Here is a 21,966-nt window from a genome sequence, read left to right as displayed (position 1 = left end):
TTAGTGGTGTAGATTTTTTGCTGTAGCTCCTCTGTTATTCTAATTTACAGTTTTCTGCAAATATTTTTCCTGAAGGACAGGTGTGAGGAAAATATAAAGTACATCTGAATATAACATTCATCAATACATTATTAACAAAGCTCTAATAAAGTAGAAGTCAATAGAGTTTGCATTATATTTACGCCCCAGTAAGGCAGAACCATATGTGTGATCTATATAACTGATTTATATAGCTTCTATAATGTGATACCGACACGACAAAATTATGTATTCTGCAGTACAAATATTCTGAATTTGGCTTTGCTTTACTAAATGAGGAAAGTAAGTAGCACAGATGTTTTCCCTAATATCAGAAAATCAAGACATTGCTAATTATTTTTTGCACTGTTAATGAGTCTAGAGACTTACAACTGAGTTTCATTTCTTATTGTAGCTCTCGAAACAATCCTGTTCGTATAAGCAGACTGTGTTGATTTCAGTAAAGTTAATTAAAATTCTTGAGGTTAATGAGATTAATTAAATAAAGGTAAAGAAATCTAGTATTCATTTATATCTACAATCCACTGATATGCTGTTAACTTTACCTAATTAAACATATTGTTTATAGAGCTATGTAATGTCTAAAATAGTTTTTTGCCCCCTCCACTTTTGAGATGGTGTAAGGGGAAATGGAACTGAAGGGGTAAGCAAATATTCATGTGAAGTATGTGAAGGGAAAACAGAAATTCAGTGGTGGAAAAATCCTGCAAACAGACGAGATTTGTGTACTGGGGACTTCAGAAGGGGGCTCTCCTTGGCTTTGGTGTTGTAGCTTCGGTGCTGCCGCATTCCTCGTGTAATGGAAATGGCTGGAGCAGAAAGGACGGTTGAGTCCTTAGAAGAGCTTCTTATTGAAATTGTTTCTATTGCTGCTGCGCTGCCTATTGTTCTTATGGCGATAATCGGCTTAAAAATACAAAACTTAGACCTCTATAAGTTTTTGGAAAGGTGGTTCTAAGTGAAGGAATAAAACCTCCGTGTTTCAGAATTAAATAGTACTTCATTACTGCCCAGGAGGGTCTGGACCGGTCTGGCGCTGGGGTGGAGGGCAGCCCTCCTCGCTGTGGGCACCGGCTGTGGCTATGTTATATTTTATGTTTGCGTTAATGAAAACTGACCCAAAGTAATGTTGGTTTGGAACTGCTGTGGTGAAATTCTACCTTTCATATGGCTTCAGGAATGGGATATGTTATGTAAATAAATAACCTTTGTGTGTTGGCATACTGAATTTTTTTGTATTCTGCATTTTTCCTGATTTCATAAAGAAAAATTACACCGTATCTGAAGAAGGTGCAAGGCACAGAAAGCCAAATAAAACTAAAATTCTTGAAGAAAAATATTTCAGTGCCTTCTGTTAGATAACAAAAATCTGCCCTCTAGGATAGTCATACTTAATGAGAAGACATGTCTCTTTGTATTTATTTTCTTTTAAATTATACCTCTAAGTATCTTATTACTATCTCAGTAACAGAATCATGACTTGAAGATTTATTTTCTTTCCTAGTAGGGTTTAGTGGCATATTCCTCTTTCAAATGGGGTCATTTTGGGTTGCATACATTACTAAGTATTTTTGAGTGATCTTTCTAAATAATAAAAATAAAAAAGAGTAATTCCCTTTCTGCTCCCCCATTTGAAATGCAAGATCTACCTGATCCCAGAAAATCATCCCTTTTCCACCTTTGAGTTTTTAAATATTAACTGTCTGTGTCTGAAACTTTTATTAGAATATGCATGATGTATTTTTCATTTAGGAGTTAAAAATGAATAAAAAAAAATCACAAAATGAGGCTTGCTATGAGCAGAAGTGATATCTTTGGTATGGCAGTTAGCTCACAGCCCTGTGAGAGTCTTCGGAGTAAAACATTTCCCTGTAGTTTTAATTTTTTATTATATATTATCTTTGCATTTGTATCGATAGATGTCCAGAGTCCATCAGACCTGAGACTGTGCGGCCGTGTCTCCTCCTCTGCAAGAAAGACTGCATGGTTACGCCTTTCAGTGAGTGGACTCGCTGCCCAACAGCATGTCAGCCTGGTAAGCCTTTAAGAAGACGTCAAAATGTGTGGAAATATTAGAGAATATGCCTAGAAACGTGCAGTAGTTGTAGTTCATATCGGTCTAATGATTTTTAGGGCATTCATCTGAATGAGTTTTGGACTTGGGATGTTTTTGACACTGATGTTTTTTGGGCGTGTGGGATCCTCACAAGCAGATTTGGAGATGTAAGTTCTCTTTACCTGAAATTAATTCTTTCTGGGCTCCTGCCTTCAAAGTCACACGTCCAAGGCCACAACGCTCTATGGCTATATATGGAATTGCTACATTATATGAAATTTATTTCTCTTGACCAACCTAGATGTATGTACAGGGTTGTGCAAATAACACCTGTGCTTCATGATTTTTCAAGGACCATACATTTCTCTGATCTAGATGGTTAGCTTTTACAGAATCACAGAATCATTAAGGTTGGAAAAGACCCGTAAGATCATCAAGTCCAACCATCACCCCAACACCACCATGCCCACTAAACCATGTCCCGCAGTGCCACGTCCACACGTTCCTTGAACACCTCCAGTGATGGTGACTCCACCACCTCCCTGGGCAGCCTGTTCCAATGCTTCACCACTCTCTCAGTGAAGAAATTTTTCCTAATATTCAGCCTGAACCTCCCCTGGTGCAACTTGCGGACATTTCCTCTTGTCCTGTCACTAGTCACTTGGGAGAAGAGACCAACACCCACCTCTCTGCAACCCCCTTTCAGGCAGTGGTAGAGAGCAATAAGGTCTCCCCTCAGCCTCCTCTTCTCCAGACTGAACAGCCCCAGCTCTCTCAGCTGCTCCTCATCAGACTTGTGCTCCAGACCCCTCACCAGCTTCGTTGCCCTTCTCTGGACACGCTTTAGACACGAGGTGTTTAGCAAAGTTTCTTTATAATGAACTAGTGTTGGTTTTTGTGACAAATTTGTGTGTTTCATTAATTGTTCAGATGAAAGCCTTCTCAGTTATCAGAATATTTCACTTTTGTTGGTGGCTTCCTTGCCCTTCAGAGATTTTCAGTGGATGCTCTAGCATAGTCCTTGTTAGATTTTACAGGAAAATGAGTTGCTTTCTAAAACAGTGATTCCTGTTTTAATTAGCAATTTATTTTTAGACTCTAAATGAGCTGCCTATGAAGAAGTAGAATAAATTACCTGGTAAATTACTTTGTTTATTAAATAATAGTCTACAATTAAAATGAGAAGAAATTAATTATTTAACCTTCTTGGCAGTGTTAGCATTTTAATATAATTCTAAATTAAAACTTCTTAGTTGGGGGAGTTTGCTTTTTGCTAGATCTGTTATTGATATGGCTGCATTGCAAGATTTTGTTTTTTAGTTTGCATTGCGCAATGAAAACCTCAGCACGATAATGAAATTTCAAACCCACTACACATATGTGAGTTGTTAGGGGGTTTGGGTTTTTTTTATAGAAAAGTTGTATTTAATGAAAACAATATACAGATGGTGAATTACTAAGCAGATCAAGCAGGAACAGGTATTGCCTGGCAGATTTAAAATTAAATGTGTACCAGCGTAAGATCAGAGCTTAGACAAACATGCAAACACTAAATCAGGTTTACACAGAACTTTACCACTTAAGCTGTTCGTAGTTTATCTGAGTAAATGAATCCAACTTTACTACTTAACAATAAGAAAGCTGACATTTTCGCTACATTTAAATGTCATCAGGCAACAGGCTGTCTTCTGGCGAAGGATTATCTCATACCTCAGAAGTGTAGACAGTGGGGAACTTAAGGCAATAACAGATGGATGGACAACATCATTCACAAAAGAAGTGCAATTGAATCCAAACACCTGTTGGTGAGGCAGGACCAGGGGGGTTGTTGCAAGTTATTGATTCTCTGCCATTTCAGATACTTAAAGGTGACAACTGTCTACCTCCTATAATATATCTGTTTTAATGGGTCTTTGAGGATGAATTGAAACAAGAATCAAAGAATCAATATGAATATGAAATGGTTTGAATGAGAAGCATATAGATTTTTCTCTGTCACCTCCATACCTGGTGGCAGAGGTGTCCTGGGGAGGTAACTGCTTTCAGCATGGATGATGTGCGCTCTGGTCTGTCAGCATAGATTTAAAAGGAGGAGATTAAAAAAAGCAAACACCTAATGATAAATACCATTTTTCATCTCCCTCATGGGAAGAGATGGTACCTATAAGTACCCTTCCTTTTCTGGGAAATGGTTGTCCAGGGGGAAGGTTAGAAATTTCGCAGTTGTTTAATTCTCTAAACAAGTTTACGTGAAATGTTAGGTAGTAACTGTCCAATTTATTTCCCCATGCCTTAAATCGGATTTGAAAGGAGATGGTGTAAAAGTGGATAAAATGCATGGCGTGCCACGATAAGAAATTCCAGTGACGTCTGCCTTGTGTCACACAGTTTCAGTCAAGGATCTGCCACTTCCAGTTCTCACAAACAAACACTCAACCAGAGTTGGTCAAAGTTAAAGACTTAGCCCTTCAAAAGCTCTTAACTGCACAAAAATACTGAAGACAGCTGTAATTTTGGTGACTAAAATCTCAGAAAATCCGTCCTTATTATTTGTTTGCTCAGTCTTGTGTTGACCAGACTTTGCCTTTCCATCTGGTCAGGAGCAAAGAGGATGAAGCTGAATGTTTCCCATAAATGCCTGTCAGTGTTTAAGAGGCATTTGGACAATGCTCTTAATAACATGCTTTAACTTTTGGTCAGCCTTGAATTGGTCAGGCATTGGACTAGAAGATCATTGTAGGTCCCTTCCAACTGAAATATCCTATTCTAACCTATTCTATAAAAGCTGGACCAGCTATTCTATCAAGATATAGCACACTTTACAGTAGTGAGCAAGGACTTCATTCCTCATCTGACAAAGGTGATCCACCTTTCCAAGCCCTGGGCAGGGTACCGGGGAACCCATGGGGGACAAATGCAGAGGAAGCAAAGATACAAGAGCAAGGGAGGAATGAGAAGAGTAGCTTGATAGAAGGGATCATATGGGTCTGTAAGGAGAAGAAACTGGCAGGACAGGGAGGTGGGACTGGAAGCAGAGGTAAGGCACCCCCAAAATTCTCAAACAGCATTATCTGAGTTGCAAAGTCAAGGACACAGAAGTTAAGATTCTCTTGAGATCCCGAGGCTTGATTTTTTTCAGGAGGGCAAGCAGTCATAGCCATGCCTGAAATCAGCTGAAGTTTGGCTTTTAAAGGACAGTCCTACATAATGCTAATACTCTGGAAAATCAGACTATAGCAATTTAAATGAGATATAAAAATTATGTTCATTAACATTTGTAAGGAATGCTGTAGAAAAGCCAATGAGGAAATTCAATTTTGAAAATGGGGTTTGAGTAATGTGCAATAAATGTTGAGGATAATTTAGTTTCTTGAGGTGAAGAAAATTACAGTGGGAAGCTCATTTAGATTTGGTACTGATTAATAGGAAGGAAATGGCTAAGATTCTAATGGTGGTAGATAATTTGAATGAAAATCATCGCAAAGTGATAGAGTTCACGATTCTTAGAAAGGAAGGATGGCAATATCAGCAAGACATTTTAAAAAAAGACGGACTTCAACAAACTCAGAGAATTGGTAGTTACACCTCTCAGGAACATGTTCTATGCAGATGGGAGTGTAGAAGACCTGGAAGCTACCAAGAAAGACTGTATGAAGGGCTGAAGTCCAACTGGAGTCTACTTTCTATCCTGAAACTATTATAAGAGCAAGCCAGTAGCACAGGGGAACAAGGTGTGTGTAGGTCTGTATATGACTTGCAAGTTCAAGCTTCAAACCATGAAGAGAAAACATCAAACACAGCTAGCATAGCTCCACTTTTAGCTTTTCTCATCATCAGAGTTGTTCAGAACCTTGTTTCCTTTTTGATTGTCAAATTGTTTCACAAAAATTAGAAACAAGCATGTAACTGAAGGTGAATTTAAAAATATAGTATAGAAATCAAGAATGTAAATTAAGCTATAGGAGGATATTAGATAACAAGAATTACCTACATGGATTAGAAGTAAGGGGAAGCTGAATGAAATATTTGTCCATTACTTACTGAGAAATGAGGGAAGCACAACATCGGGAATGTGCAATTGCTGCTGTTGTTTCCTGTCTGCAGCCAGGAGAGGAATGGACTAAAAAAATAAGTATTTCAATAAATTAGATGTTCCCATGTCAGTAGGGCTGTGTCAATAGAGGAGGAAGGAACAAAGCAATGCCAGAGTATCTAGTGACTATTTTCTGGGTGAGAAATTGCTAAGTCCTATGGAACTAACTAAAACTCAGTAGTACCCAGCAAAATGCTCCCCTTCTCCTCCCTCTCCCCTCCCAAAAAAAAAAAAAAAAAAAAAAGAGAAAGGTCAAGGAAATTGTAGATTACTCATCCTAACTTCGTTATGTAGAAGAACACAAGAACAAGTTATTACTCAAGATTTAAACATTTCATGAATCAGATTCTGATAAACTGGCCAGTATGGATTTATTGAGAACAAATAGTGCCCAATAAATTTAATCTCCGTTTTTTTGACAGCGAGGCTGCTCTAATTAAGGGAAGTGGTAGATTTTTGACACATTAAACTTTTATCAGGAAGCTGAGGAACAGTGACTTGAATTAAATCACTGTTAAATGGGTACTCAGCTGCTTGAAAAATCTCACAGTGGATATCACCGTGAAAAGTCTCTCTCTGTCTCCTTTACTGCCTGCCATCAGGTATTGATACACACTGATAAGATCCCGTGTGCCTTCTCCTCTTCAGGCTGACGAGTCCCAGCTTTCCTGGTCTCTTCTTGTGTGTCAAATGCTCCAGTCCCTAAATAGTCTTTGCAGCTGTCCGCTGGACTCACTCCAGTATGCCCATGTGCTCCTTCTCCTGGGGAGCCCAGAACTGGACACAGCACCCAGATGTCTCACCCGTGCTGATGAGAGGGAAAGGGTCACATCCCTCGACCTGCTGGTGATGCTCTTCCTAATGCAGCCCAGGATGCTGTGGCCCTTCTTTGCTACAAGGGCACATTGCTGCCTCATGGTCAACTTGTCCATCAGGACTCCCATGTCCTTCTCTGTAAAGCTGCTTCGGCTGATAGATATCCACTATTCATGATCAAACTGGAACACGAGCCAAGGAGAGTCCTACAGAAAACTCTTCTTGTCCCAATTCTACGTGATATTTGTTTGAACAGTTTGTGTGCTTGAATAATAACATTAGTGGATGGTGCAGAGCTGAAAGAGGTAACAAGCACAATAGACAGTATATTAAGTCATACTGAAATCACTGAGAAATTTCTCAAAATATGACTTGGGAAGGAAAAATCAATTTCACAAAGACAGAATGGGAAGTAAAGACAGTTCTGTCTCAGGCACTTCTGGAGATGCAATGGACTATGAAATGAATGAAAGTCAACAATTCAAAATGCTACAACTTCCGTTGGGCTTGTTAAAGTGATGGGCATGTTGTATGTAAAACACCAAAGGTGTTACTGTACTGTGCGCTGGTGAGGCTGCAGGTGGGATTCCCTATGTGCTGTGTTGTAAGAAAGTGAGTAATGAGACATGATTAAATAGGACCTGGGTTTTCTTAATTTAGAGGGGGGAAGACTTACAGAATCACCGAATCACCGTGGTTGGAAAAGACCTGTAAGATCATCAAGACCAACCATCAACCAACCCCACCATGCCCATTAAACCATGTCCCAGAATGCCACGTCCACACGTTCCTTGAACACCTCCAGTGATGGTGACTCCACCACTTCCCTGGGCAGCTTATTCCAGTGTTTCACCACTCTCTCAGTGAAGAAATTTTTCCTAATATCCAGCCTGAACCTCCCCTGGCGCAAGGCTACGCATCAGACAACAGGGCTAAAATATTTTGTATGTCTAGTGGACAGAGGTAAATAGGGTTTAGCTTAATTTACAGGAGCAATGATTTGGGTTAGATTTTAAGAAGAGTCTCTCTGTGAGGCTTTACAAGTGCCGAATCAGGCAACTGAAAGCAGACCGTAGGAAGCTGAAGATCTGCCTCAGGTAGTGGCTGTTAAAGAAGCAAGAGGGGGACTGCCGTGGGTGCATTGATCCTGCCTCAAGCTAGCAGCTGGTGTGAGCAACCTCCTGTTGGGTCCAAAGTCCCTTTGTGGTGATCTCACAGTGATAGCACGTGTGCAAGTGAAGGCTTTTATAACTTGGTATTTTTAGAGCCAACGATTTTTTTTGGATCTGTACTTGTACTTTCCGTTCATGGTGTGACTTTCCTAAGTTTTCCTTCTACTCTAATGCACTGTAATCTTGCTACTTCAGCTTTGGCCTTATCTTGAGCTGGAAACATAATACTCACGTAAGTGGGCTGATTTACACACTGATTTGCTCTCTTGGACAAATCTGATGAAGCCTGTTTTTCAAAGACGTTTGCCTGGTCTGGAATCCTTTATGGAGTTCTGTTGAGTTGCCTTTTCAGTTTTCTAGCATCTGTTTCTGAAGTGTGAATACAGTACCTGAAGAAGTACTAATGCCATACACAGCAGTTAAACCAGCTCTCCGTTTGTACTTAACACTTACGCAGCCAAGGATTGCGTTTGTTTTAGCTATAGAGATCTATAGATAAATCTTATCCTTGTCATTGATGCTGCATTCTGTACTGTAGACTTTGTGAACTGTGTTTCCAGGTGGATTGATCTTGCATCGACTCAGGTTAGGTAGAGACAGTCTCTGTTGGTTGCAATCATTTTCCTATCAGGAAGTTATCATCTATAATTTTTAGACCCATGAAGATGGATTACTGGTAGCAGCCTGAGACCACCAGAATGTGTTTCCAGAAACAAAATCTTCCATTATGACAGTTTGGTGTCTTGTTTTTTATTCTTTTCTCCTATTGAGGTGTTTAAGTATTTCTTCATATTTATTTTCTTGTCTGATTTGTTGTTCAGTTAAATAGACCTTTTTTGATGCATCTCTTAGGCTGTTGATTTATCAACCTTCCAGGTGCTGTTCTGCTGAACTACTGGTAATTTTAAAGCAAGTAATGGTAGCTTTTGATCCAATGTACCATTCCCTCCCTTCTTTGGGTAGTGCCGGAGTGCTCATGATTTCAAAATATAAATGAAATGCAAAGCATGTTTTTAACCAAGACAGCTAGATCACTAACGCCGGGTGCCAAAGGTGTCTGGAAGGCAATTTTTTTTGTTATTTTACAGGCAATGCCACTGCAGTTAAGCAGTCCCGCTATAGGATTATCATTCAGGATGCTGCCAATGGGGGACAGGCATGCCCGGACACCTTGTATGAAGAAAGAGAATGTGAAGATATTCCCATCTGTCCAGTGTATAGGTAAAAAGTGTTAGCTTGGAATCAGTCTTGGAATTAGTCTCTTGTTAGTGGGTTTCCACTTCTCTAGAAATGACTCGATTGTCCTGTGCAATTTTCACCAGAAAATAACATAAAACTGGAAAACGCAGAGTTGTAAACAAATAACAATGTATGAACAATAAACCTTGCAAAATGTGTAGGAGTAAAGTTCAAATTGGAGATTTCAGTAAATCAGGCATCATCAGAACAAGAACCAATAGACACAGCTCCTAGAAATGGTAACCTCAGGGTTTGATGTGTTTAAGGAAGCTATTACTGGGAACTCCCCCCTCAATGTATCTAAAAATCAATGTAAGCTGTTTTGGGACCACAAGCACTCAACTGCCTTAATCATAATTGTATGCTTATTGCAGAAACTCTTGTCTTTTCCCCTGATGCTCTCACTCCAGTGAATAATATGCACTTTAAAAAAATTTGATTAGACAAATAGTACAATAGGGCAATTACTCACCGCTCTTCATTAAAATTCTGTGGCCCATCTGTTATACAATATTAATAAATAGAAGAGCATTATATCTTTGCATATAAATCTTCAGGCTGAACACCCTGTAGGACATGGTCTCAGAGCAGAGCGGGGAGCTGAAGGTGGTGCCACAGCAGGGGTCACCCCACTCAGCTCTGCCTGGCTCCGTACCGCATAGCTGCTTTCCCGTGCTCTTGACTGGCACACGTCCTAGCTTAGAAAGAAGGTTGGGTGCAGCATCAGTTGTATGAGAATGGGCTTGCAGGAGGAGAGCCTGATTTCAAAGCCTACTGAAGAGGTTTCCTGTGTATTTTATGTGACTTTGAACCATGCCCTACAAAAGTGAGAAAGGGAAACATGGTCAGAGGATGATATGGCTTTCTAGAAGGTGAACCTTGCATCTGAATTTCAGTTCACAGTGCTTATTTCAGGAGTAATTACAGCTTTTTGACTCTTTTTCCTTGTCTCCACAGTATATCATCATTCGTAACTGAAGTTTTTGCTTGGACTTGTTAACTGTTTTCCAGTTTTAACCACTGAATTGTTAACCGTTTCCTCTTGCAGGTGGAAGACCCACCGATGGAGTCACTGTGTGCTGGTGCCGGATTCAGTGAGACAGGGTGTGCTGGGACATAGTGAGGCGTGTGGACACGGTTTGCAGTCAAGGGGTAAGCTTTCTCCATCCAGCCTGCAAATATTTAAGGTGTTGGTGACATTTCAGTAGGGTCTTTACTCTTTTACAGTAGTTCATTTGGAAGCTCATTTGGAAACTAAGTGACTGAAGCATTTCAAGTATTTTGGGAAGTGGTGTCTAGTTTTGCTGCTGTGCTGGACGTTAAAGTACCAGTAACGTAATAGTATGCTTGGAGTATAGGAGGGGATGTATGCTCGGCATTGAGGTATCTTTAGAGTAACCTGCTCCTCTGCCGAAAGATGAAGCACGTGGGCTTTAAAAGAACTATCTACCTATAGACTTCTATGAAGTAATCCATTCTTGGTCCTAAAAATGGAAAGGATAATTTCCTCGTGATTTTAAATTTTGCTAATAATTTGCCTGAGGCCTGATTTTCATTAAGCGTATTAGAGAAATTCAGCGTGGGTAAAGGCTTTGGGCTCCTGCCCTTGGCGTGATTAAGCACTTGGAAAATACAGTGATCCCCTTGTCTGAACAAAAGTGTTGAGAGAAGAATTTCACTGTTCAGAGTATGTGATCAGAGTCTGTAGTGGTTCCTGCAGATGGCTGGAGATTTGGCTGTTATCAGTCTCCCTGGAAATCTAATGAAACCTTTAACAAAAGGTTATTTTTATTGAAAAAAAGTCACTATACAGGTATGCTAACTGAAGAAACGACATAATAATTTTCTCCTTCATAAGGGTAGAAACTATTCTTTAAAGATGAAGTGAATTTCTTACATAATCTGGAAACAAAGAGAAAGAAAAGAAAAGCCCTGACAGTATGTGGGCTGTATCTGAAAGAAGAAATGTGTTTTAAACTAAATCTCAAAGGAGTAAATATCTTTAACTAGGTTTTGACCACAGGCTTTTCCACAAAGTTTTCAAAGAGAGCTCTGTAAATTGAGATGTCCTAAAATGTATTCCGCAATCTCCATGTGAGGGGAAGGTAATCTTTATGCTCCACGTAGGTGCATGAACTTTGTATTAATCTTACTCTGACAGGATTTGAAGTGTAATAGAAGAGTATCACGCTTATTTTTGCTCTGTGGAGAATCCTCCAACAGTTACATAGGCTATGTGCTGTTCTGGGGTAATCATGGGAAAGGAATCCCGTAGTCTGGTGGGTTTAAGCAAAATTTGTTTCAGTTTCACGTTCACTTTTTGTAATGAACTGCGGTTTTTGTAACAGCTTTGGTTTTCGTAATTGCATGTAGTGATAGAACTAATCTGGTAGGTATTACTGAGGATGAGTGGCGTTTCAGGAGAATCAGTTCTCAGATGAAACCCATGGAAGAAGATCGTCAAGATGTTTCCAACAAACAAGGGGAGTGATCTCTGTGGAGAAGGCAGCTGCAACCATGCTGCTAACTCTGACCTTACTGCTTCTGAAAAACAAGCTGCTAGATTTTCAGTGGTTCTGTATCTTATCTGTAGAAGTGTTTAGTAAGGGAAACTGTCATAAAGCTGCTGTTCATACCTCACCTTGCTGCTGCGTGAACTCTTCAAGACCAGTTAGCATGTGTGAAGAGGTGCTGTGTCACTGGAGGACTTCTGATCCTCTCATTCTTCACCGTGAAGGGGGTCTTTGGAGGTATTTTTGAAATAACATGTGAGGTGAGGCTGGGGATTTGGGTTTGTTCAGCCTGGAGAAGTGTCTAATGGGAGTGGGGTTCACAGAGAAGATGGAACCACACTCTTCCCAAAGGTGCACAATGAAATAACAGAAGATAACAGTCATAGGCTGTAGCGAGGGAAATTCCCAGATTGCCCGGAGAGACTGGAGATTCCTTGGAGATACTGAAAACTCAACTGAATAAGGTCTTGAGCTGCCTTTTCTAACTCTGAGGTCAGTCCTGCTTAGAGCAGGCGTTGGATCTTCAGAGGTCCCTTCCATTCTAAATTATATTGTATGATTCTGTGAGTCTGTGGGTCTTTTCAGGGGGATCTGTGCCATCAGTGGAAGAACTCCAGGTGTTATAGATAGATGCTTTCCTGAAATATTCAGGCATCCTACAAACGAGTTTGCATTCAAGGCATCACCATGACACCACACAGTAATTGGCTTACATAATGTGTCGGCGGCTTTAGCCAGTAAGTGCTTATTCTCCAGAGTATTTATATGGATTTGCCCAGTTTCTTTTTTACCGTGTAACAGCAATTACTCCGTTGATAATCAGTCTTGCCGTTCCTTAGAGCATCCCTTTTTAGAATTATTTTTTTTTGCTGTCCATAACCTGACTGTCACGTAAATGAGAAGATTTCGGTTTTCAGTGACTGTTGTATCTAGCCAATTATATAAAAGCATTGAACTCATATAAATTATTTCTAAAGAAGGAAAGCGTATGTTTATGTGTACCTATTTAGAATGATGACTGTGCTGAGGGAAAATTAAGTCTGAAATGACTTTCAAGCTCCATTCTTACTCTAGGCTAGATGCTGAGATAGATACTTACAGATCTTATTCCATGAGTGTTTTCCCTGAAATTGCACGTAAACATGCTATGTAACGTGCAGAAGATATCAGAATTTGTCTGTGAATAATAAGGACAATAGCCAAAGAGATGACAGCTGTCTGAAGCTGCAGTTTTCATGGCTTTACCTTGGAATGATATTACACTAATTACAACAGCCTTTCATTTTGTATATCAGCTTCAGTGGACTAACTTATTCAGAAAACAATCATGCAGGTAAGAGAAAAGTAGCATTTAGAAATAAGGAATATAGTTGTTGTTTAAACTTCATTAAGGCATGATTTGCCAAAGGCCTCTGAGATAGGGCACTCGAGAATAAAACAGGGTGGGGATGTTACTGTTACTTGACAGTGACATAGACAACATTTCTAACAGTAAATGAAGAGCTTTACAAGCTTCTCTGTTGCTATATAGCTGTCATTTTCTTCGACAAGTGACTAATTTACTAGAAGGTGTCAAGACTGTGAGAAAATTGCTTCTGCTTCAGATGCCCTTCAGTGACTTTACTGTTCTCTGATGTTTGTGATGGAGGATCCTTCAGAAATGACCTCTCCCTTCAGTGCTGACATGAGCAGCCACCTTAGACATTTACATTTTTGGGGAAAAAATGTGTTGCTCATTACAAGGGATTGTTAAGGTTTAATTAGTGGATGGAAAGCCTGTTTTAAGCAAGTGTCTTTGAAGGCTGCTTCAAAAGCCATTGATAAAGCAAATAGACACGTATTAAAGACCAGACTGATGTAATGAGACTCTGCTTTCAAAACCAGTCTTGGAAATATACTGACAACATGGTTATGAAAAAAGTAGTTACTTTCCAAAAGCAAGGAGAAGCAGCAGCAATGGAACATGTCATGTCTTATTTCTCCCGCTCCTGCCACTTCTTAACTGTGATTCATTTGGGGTATTTGGCTATATCTCTCCCCATTAACGATACAGTAAGTCCATCTCAGAGCTGTAGCTCCCCGTCACAAGAATACAGAAATGCTGTGACATGGAGCAACAAGTATTCTTAGAGAATAGTTTATTGATTTATGCACAGGAAAACAACAACCAACCCACCAATGCAGTAATGAGAAAGTACTCCTCTGCTTTGGAGAAGTGCACTCTCCCCGGCTCACCTGAGGTCATGGGGTGGATCGGTACTGGATAGCCTCATTGCACATCTCAGTAGAATATTCCTTTTGGTATGCTCTTCTATCAGACCACGTATGATGTATTTCTCTCCTTCTTTAGCCGGGTTGTAAATTCACACCATGTGGACTTTGCTGAGCTGGTTGGTGTTAAATATAAACCACTTCAGTTGAAAAGTTGATGTATGAATTGACAGTGAAAAAGTAGAATGCAGGCAGCACCAGACTCAAGCAATTTAAGATTCCTGTCTCCTTCATTGCAGGTTTCTGGCTCTGGCTCTGGAGCTTCCTGATAGCTATAGGGATATTGCAGACAAGACCGGTTTTAGACTGAGATGCAGATCAAAAACTTATCATTAGGAGAACAAAAACGGTAACAATCTGCTCTCTAAGTTTTCTGAGTGTGTCTCAATGCAGTAATAGTTCCAGTAAAATCTTGGATAAAATATAGGCAGAACTGTGATTACAAACATCATTTGTAATAAATTAGTGACTAAGTTAACATGTGTTCCATAGTAAGCAAGATGAAAGGATGAATTTTGGTATTGCTTGTTAACATTGCATCTACAAAAATATTTCAACCAGGCATCCCTTAGCTGTATTATCTGGTGTATTATCAATCTGTAACACAATAATGGCCATATACATTACTGTTGTTTCTGCTGGAATTATTTTATGGTAACCTATTTATAATGAGATGTGCCATCAAAAAAGCATCAGTGTTGCCATTTTTTTTGTTCATAAGATAGTCACCCAACAGTTCTTATTCCCTGTTTTATAGGTAGTTAATGTAACTGCTGATTAGCTAAATTAACAGATGCATTCATTGTAATTTGAGTTGCAAAATGCTTTTGCACAGAATTACCAATTTCAGGAGGTACATATTAGAATCCTGTTATAATTTTCAGACTAGAGGCAATGTGATAACCTGAAGTTTACAATGAATACATTTATGATAGCCAATGTGCCGAAGACACGGGCTGCTTTGGTTAGATGGTGATATTTTACGAGCAGTGCTTTGCGGAGCAGTTGTGTATAAATCTGTCCAGCTGAGAGCAGCTTACCTGCCATCAGTAGCTCCCTCCAATAGTAGCTTTGCCTGGTAGAACACTGGCACCTTGAGCCTTATTCTGAGTGATGCTGGGGGTTCATTAGGTTTGTCAGTGTTTTTTCTGATGATGCTGGTCTAGGGACCCACTGGTAATGGGTGGTTGTGGGGACACAAGTAGGAGCACAGTGAGCTGAACTTGAGTGGTCCCAGCCAGCGTCACTGTCTGGAAGACACCTGCCTGGCTGCTGGTGGCATTGGTAGCAAATAGGTGAGGGAAAAATAATAACCAGGGTAAGGGCAGACGGTGAGTCTTGCTTGAGATACGTTTGAAAGGAAAATTTGTGAAGCGAAGTCTGTCTGGGATGGGGATTGAGATTCAGGGGGTGGCCTTTCCAGGATGGAGAGTCTCAGTCTGTTATCAGCCATGTCTGCCCGGGGCTTCGCCGACACTTTACTGATGCAGCTACTCTACATCATATTGCAAATTCATAAAGTACATGTTATCTGTATTGTTATTTTCTTGTCACTGATAATGCAATTTTTAGCTTATAAACACATGGAGAGTAATAAGGTGATAAGAAGCAACCAAACCAGAACTGATTTACTATTATTTGTTCTTGATAATCTGATTTCTTTCCTTGATGAGCAGTGGGCTGGAGGTTAGGCAATAAGGTAAGTGGAAAGCAGCACAGATAATATTCCCTTGACTTTAGAAAGACATTGAGTCCAGTCCAACGTGGCAGTCTCCCATGTGCAATAAGAAAGTATGACCTAGAGAAATGCAGGATGAGGTGGTTGTGCAATTTGTTGAAAAAAGGCAGTCAAAGCTCTATTATTAGTTGTTTGCTGTCAACCAGGAAGGCCATTTCAGATGGCTTCCCATGGGACACATATACTCTTGGCTGTCTTCAGTATGTTCACTAACAGTGTGTACAATGAAATAGAGAGTACATCTATAACACATCTGGGTATTTGCAAGTTGTGAGTACTTTGAAGGGTAGGCCAAAAATACAAGTTGGATAGATTTGAGCATGCTCTGAAATCTGAAAAGTGCAATTTGCATGAAAGAAAAAAATGTGCAGCACTCACACTATGTAGAAAGATGGGCAGCACTACTGAAGAGGTAAGTCTGGAATTAAGAGTTATGGACTACGTGTTAGCAGCGTTATACTGTTGTAAAAAAATGGACATTGTAAAATCATGTATTTTACATTTTTCTTCTGATCTCCAAGTTCCTGAATTTATTCTTCTGCTTCCTAAAATAGAATACTTTTAACAGGTAATCCTCCCTTTTATTTTTGTTCCATAACACTTTCTGCCACTGTAAATAATGACAAACAATTAAGGTCAAATAAAAACATCAAAACTTTCTGATGAGTAATTCCAATTCCTGGCTTGCCAACAAATTCAGAATAGGTTAGGAATCTTTTTTCAAAATACCCAAATTTCATTAACAAAACAAATAAGGTATTTCAGTGCGTAAGCTCTGGTGATTATTAGTGAACAAACTAAAATCTCTTGAACTTTATGGAAGTTTACCCTTGATTTTACATTTAAAACTTGTCAGTCTTGGTGCACTCTGTATACCTGCACACAGGAGTTTGTAATTTGAGAGATTTATCACCGCAGTATGGATGTTTTATTACATGAGTCTGGATTGTTGGTATCTAATTTCTATCAGTTTGCCTATAGGCTTAGTTCTTTAAATTATTTCCCAAAGCTTGGGTTTAATTGTGGATTTGATAGTAGATTAGCTTCATGCAGAAATATGTGACAATGTTTCACAAAGGGGAAAACAAGGAAGAATTAAGGAGGAGGAGACAAAAATGCAATACTAATGTCATGTGTTCATTCTTAGCCTTTCCTGCACCAGTGGAATGAGGAAGGTATCCCCTCCCAGACAGATTTTTCGTGGGATTTATTTCAGTTTTGAAACATTAGAATTGACCGGGAGCAGGAGGAGAGGGGAAGGGATGGATGAGGCGATGTGATATGTGGTGGATCAGTCTCTCTGAGTACTTCATGGCTGCCTTTGAGATTCCTGCAGTTTAACTTATGAGAAATAAAATCACCTGCTTGTATAGAAATCATCCTGGGCCAATTTCTTAAACCCCGGCAGCAGAGCAGAGTTGTCTATGTAAATATGTGTGGCCACTGGATTCTGCAGCTGGGTACTGGTTTGGGGAATGGAAATTCGTCCTCGTATTGTATTACATCCCACTGATCTCCAGGTAATGTGTTCCGGTAGACCAATTTTTCTTTCCTTGGGTCTTAGTTGATAGGACAAGGGGAAGAAAGATTGATACTGATTTTCCAGTGACAGGTCGTTCACAGAAGAGTGATGGTGGACTACCCTCCTTTCTTCATAGGAGATGTCAGGAGGCATCACAAGACGCTTAAAACAGTGCTGCTATAGTTCAGTCTGGGTCTGGCCAGCTTCCACCTCAGGTATAGCTGCTGTAAGAGTATTTTCCCAGGCCATAGGAGAATTGGCATGACATTACTTTGTAGACACTAACTAATAGCATGAGAGACTCCAACTCATTTCTGTCACTGTAGCCTTATGCCAACAACATAAAATTGAAGAGACTCATAGAGAATTTGTCCTGACAGCAATCTACAGTGCAACATTTTGTCCAAAGGCAACTCAGTAATCTGTAGACTTTCCATAAAATAAAGATGATGAAGACTGCATCAGGTAAATTATATATATTTGATTTCCTTCAAAAACAGGACAGCATATTCCACTCTGTAGAAGGAAATAAGCAGGTTTTCTAGCTTAACTATATACTGTTCCTATCTGATAAACAAAACAAATATCAGCATCTTAGTACCACAGACAGCATTTGTTTTTGGGGGGTGGGGGGGAAGTCTTGATCAAGTCTTTTGAAGCCAGAAGGCATAAACACTGCAAATGTATACTACAAGCATGTACCAATAGAGGGATTGTTAAAAGATCAAAATAATGAGCAGTAAAGCAGAGGAACATCAAAGCTCTCCAGGCTATGTATTTCTGCCTTGATTAGAAGGAAGGAGGGAAGAAGGGGGGAAAGAAGGTTTTAGATCAATAGGAAATGGCCCGATCACCTCAAAGTCAAAGGCAGCACCATCGAAATGTGTACAATTTACAGGAATTGCTAGAGCATCTCAATCATAAAAGTCTCAAATGATCTGACAGTACTCGTAGCATATTTAGCAAGTACACAAAGAGAGTTGAGATCATCTTATCTGAAGGAAACTCCTTTTTAAAAGTAAGGGTAGATAGATTTTCATTTTGTCTTTCATCCCTCTGATTGAGTTCAGCTCTCTTTGGTCCTCCTAAGATTTCTTTCATCTAGTGTGTAGTCTGTATGATCTAAGCAACTATCGTTGGTGAAAGTCATTTTTGGGGTCCTTTTTTAAATGATGGATTGTCATTAAACAGAGTATAGTAGATGAAAGAGGTCCAAGGAGAACCAAACTGTGCTGGGACTTACTCAGGAGGATGAAAGACATAATGAGAGACATAGTGAAGAGCAATCTCTCCCTGAAACTGGAGACAGGCCCTTCCAATTATGACTTGTTTTTAGCACCGGCTTCCAGCCATTTAAAATCTGAGTTATGAACAGTTGATTCAGACGTTTTGTAGAAATCTGAGACATTTTTATTATATGAACAGTAGGCCTGGGTGGTCACGCTTGACGGTTTGCGGAGAGATTGTTATAAACTGTAACAGAACTCTTTTCTGTGGCCACGGGTGGGTTGTAATTAGAGCCGATCACACAGCCTAATGTACTCCTTATCAGAAATACAGGAGCCATTTCATCCTAAAACTGTGTTTCGTTAACTTAGAACCTCAAACATGAGGGTTTATAATCCTTAGTAGTTTATATATGATATGTAACTGTCATTGGAACTAGCTGGAAAAATACCCAATTTTTTGCATGTTCTTCCTAATCTTTTGGCCTCTGCCTGTGTCTGGCATACCTCAGTTCCATGGGTTAACCCTGCAGTGAGTAAACTGTTTTCTTGGTTTCTTGATGATTTTCAATTTAATTGAAACGCCCTTTGTTCTTAAGACATTTGAGTCCTGTTTAGTCTCCTTTTCTGTTTGCTATTTTATATAACACTTTCATGTCCCTCTTGTTCACCTCTCCATGTTGCAGGCAGTCCCATTCGGTACTGATTTATATCTACTTTTGCTTTTATAAAATTTTAATTTCCTCCTGTCATGGTTGCGCTGTTGACAAATCCAAAGATAATTGACACCAAAGCTGCTGTGGTTCATAGGGAAATTGTTAAAAATTCATCCGAGCTGAGCAGGATAAGATCCAAGTTCTCTGGAAAATGGCTTTAAGGAGAACTTTTCTTCAAATAGACACTTTAAATGGGAAGCCTTGAAGCATGACCAAGTATAAGCAAGTTTATTAAAAAGCTTTTATACTATTAGTTGTCAGGAAAACATTAGAGATGTTATTCTCCAAGTCTTTACCAGAATAACTTACTCCTTCTCCATAATGGTCTCAGTCAAGTGGAATACCAAATTCTGAGAAATGCCAGAGGCGTTAACTGGCATGATAAAGACCAGTCTTTATTTATTCTTACAGTACAATAGTACCAAAGGAACTTAGTTTGATATTTATTTTACCTAGCTGAAGAAATGGACAGTTCTGGGTTGAAATGCTGATCCTGCTGAAATCAATGAAGTATTAAAGGACTCTGTCAGTTCTTTGGAACACTGTCCCCCCCAACAAACAACCAAACCCAACTGTTGGTGAAAGGAAAAAGGGAGATGTTGAAAGGAACGCAGAATTTGATTTATAGCAGATATTGTTCATTGTCAGACTGCTAAGGTTCGGACTGCCTGGGGAATTTCCTTCAGAGGAGCTTGGTCAAAGTTGTAGTTTGCATTTTCCCTTATTCTGCATTAGTTAGAAAGCACTTCTTATTGTCAGGTTTCTTCAAATAATTAAGCGCTAATACTCAACATGAATATTAGCATCCTAAATGGCAGAGCTCATCAGTTTGGCTTACTATAAATCTTCAGGCACAAGATTTGTTAAATGTGACATGCCACAAAGGTGCAAAAGGAATCCTGATCTCATGTTCGTTGAATCTGAATCTCTGTATTTATGTTACTCCAGTAACATATGCTTTATATCTGCAGTAGAGGTTTTAGACATGAGTCTTCAATTTCAGAATAAATGAATAACCTTGGCTTAAACTATCTTTCAAAATTCCCAGCATCTTACTTTCAAACGGGTGCACTGAAGTGACAGTAGAGTAAGTGGAAGTGACGGGGATACTTAAGAAGTGCTTGCACTTGCGAGAATATGTCAGGTAACTGTGAAACAGCCAATATTACATTTGCTTTAAGTGTCCAGTGGTGCTCTTTTCTGTTGGCACCGTTTCTAAATATATTCAGAAATATTAAAAATACTGAGCAATGTGTTTAGCACTTTCTGAACCAGTCTGATGATTGCAGCATTAATACTTCTGAGCATTTTCCCTGTTGGAAACACCCCTTCTTCCCTTTTGTTAACAGTATTGTCATTGATTTGCTTCTCAAAAGACTCAGGAGAAGATTCCGTCTTCTTTATATTATAATAAATCAAGAGAAACTTCATCCAAAAAATTGGAATTCCACTGGAATAAAATTACTACACAAGAAAAAGCCATCTCTATACTTTGATGGCAATAGATAGTAATGAAAAAACTGTCACCTTCTAACAAAGATTTTTCTAAAGTCAATTTTTTTCCTAGCAGCCACTGGATTGCCTGGTGCGTGCATCATTTATTAAAGGATTGCTGATATTGGCTTTGTGAAATAAGGAAAGTTTGGAATAATATATTCTGATATTTGACAGAGTTTTCCTGAAGTAGGGCATTTTGTAATGTCAAATTTGGATCTTGGATGTGCAGCCTTGTAGCAAATGTGACTTTTTACCGCTTTTCTGGTCAATTCTAACATCAGTACTATTGTTCCTTCTTGACAGTTCACCGAAGTTTTGGTCCTGCCATCACATATTTGTTTTCTTTGATACGTGCCCCAAGGTGATTGAAATTTCTTCGAGTTAGCTCTTTTCTACTGTCTCTTGGATACTAACTTTCTGTATCTTTGTTTTTATCCCGGTCTTTTTGTTGGCAATGGAAATGCCTGAAAAAAAGGTACGCAATATGAGGGAATCTAACTGACCTATTAAAATGTAATAGGCTTGTCGAAGGCCACCTACTTCAGCATTTGTTTAATTCAGGGTGAAGTAGATCAGCACATCCTCAGGGGATGTACAATGTGAGAGGGCAGCACTCCCAGCTACCGCTGTGTGATAGGAATATATGGGCTTCCCCACCGTCTGCCCTTGCTGAACACAAGCCTTCGCTGCTGGCTTATTTTATTCCTTATGCTCTGGGAGGGCATCTTAGTAATAGGTACTTATTAACGATAGTTGAGAAAATCAAGCAGAAATTGGTCTGCAGAACTGAGCAGCTACGTGCAGACAGGCACTCTTGCGAGAGTTTGAGGCATTTAGCTCTTCTCTTGCATTTTAACCCCCTGGAGCATGTGATGTGGTCATGGCAGACGTTGTTTGGGGCATTTATGGGGCAAATAAGATGTACTGTGTTTGGGAGAAGTTGCTTTGACCAGCAGGTGCTTTTTCAGTACCGCTTTGAAAAGATCAGTTAGTGGAGCACATGAAAATCACTGCCTGCAAGATGGATGGGCTTTGTGTGGGCTACGTTGCTGGTGAAGTTGCATGTGA

At 39.6% G+C, this 21,966-nt stretch overlaps 1 protein-coding gene across 1 annotated transcript in view; it reads left to right on the top strand.

Moving 5' to 3' along the window:
- Nucleotides 1–21,966, top strand: part of THSD7B (thrombospondin type 1 domain containing 7B) — a 270,835-nt gene that overhangs the window by 125,007 nt on the left and 123,862 nt on the right. Inside the window, exons 9-11 of the mRNA XM_059820303.1 lie at nucleotides 1,959–2,074; nucleotides 9,265–9,397; nucleotides 10,464–10,567. Of these exons, the coding sequence (XP_059676286.1) occupies nucleotides 1,959–2,074; nucleotides 9,265–9,397; nucleotides 10,464–10,567 (353 nt within the window). The remainder of the gene's footprint in view (nucleotides 1–1,958; nucleotides 2,075–9,264; nucleotides 9,398–10,463; nucleotides 10,568–21,966) is intronic.

Source organism: Gavia stellata, chromosome 8, assembly GCF_030936135.1.
Source record: "Gavia stellata isolate bGavSte3 chromosome 8, bGavSte3.hap2, whole genome shotgun sequence".
NCBI lineage: Eukaryota > Metazoa > Chordata > Aves > Gaviiformes > Gaviidae > Gavia > Gavia stellata.
The sequence above is the reverse complement of the archived record's forward strand: the minus strand, read 5'-3'. Positions and strand labels throughout refer to the sequence as shown.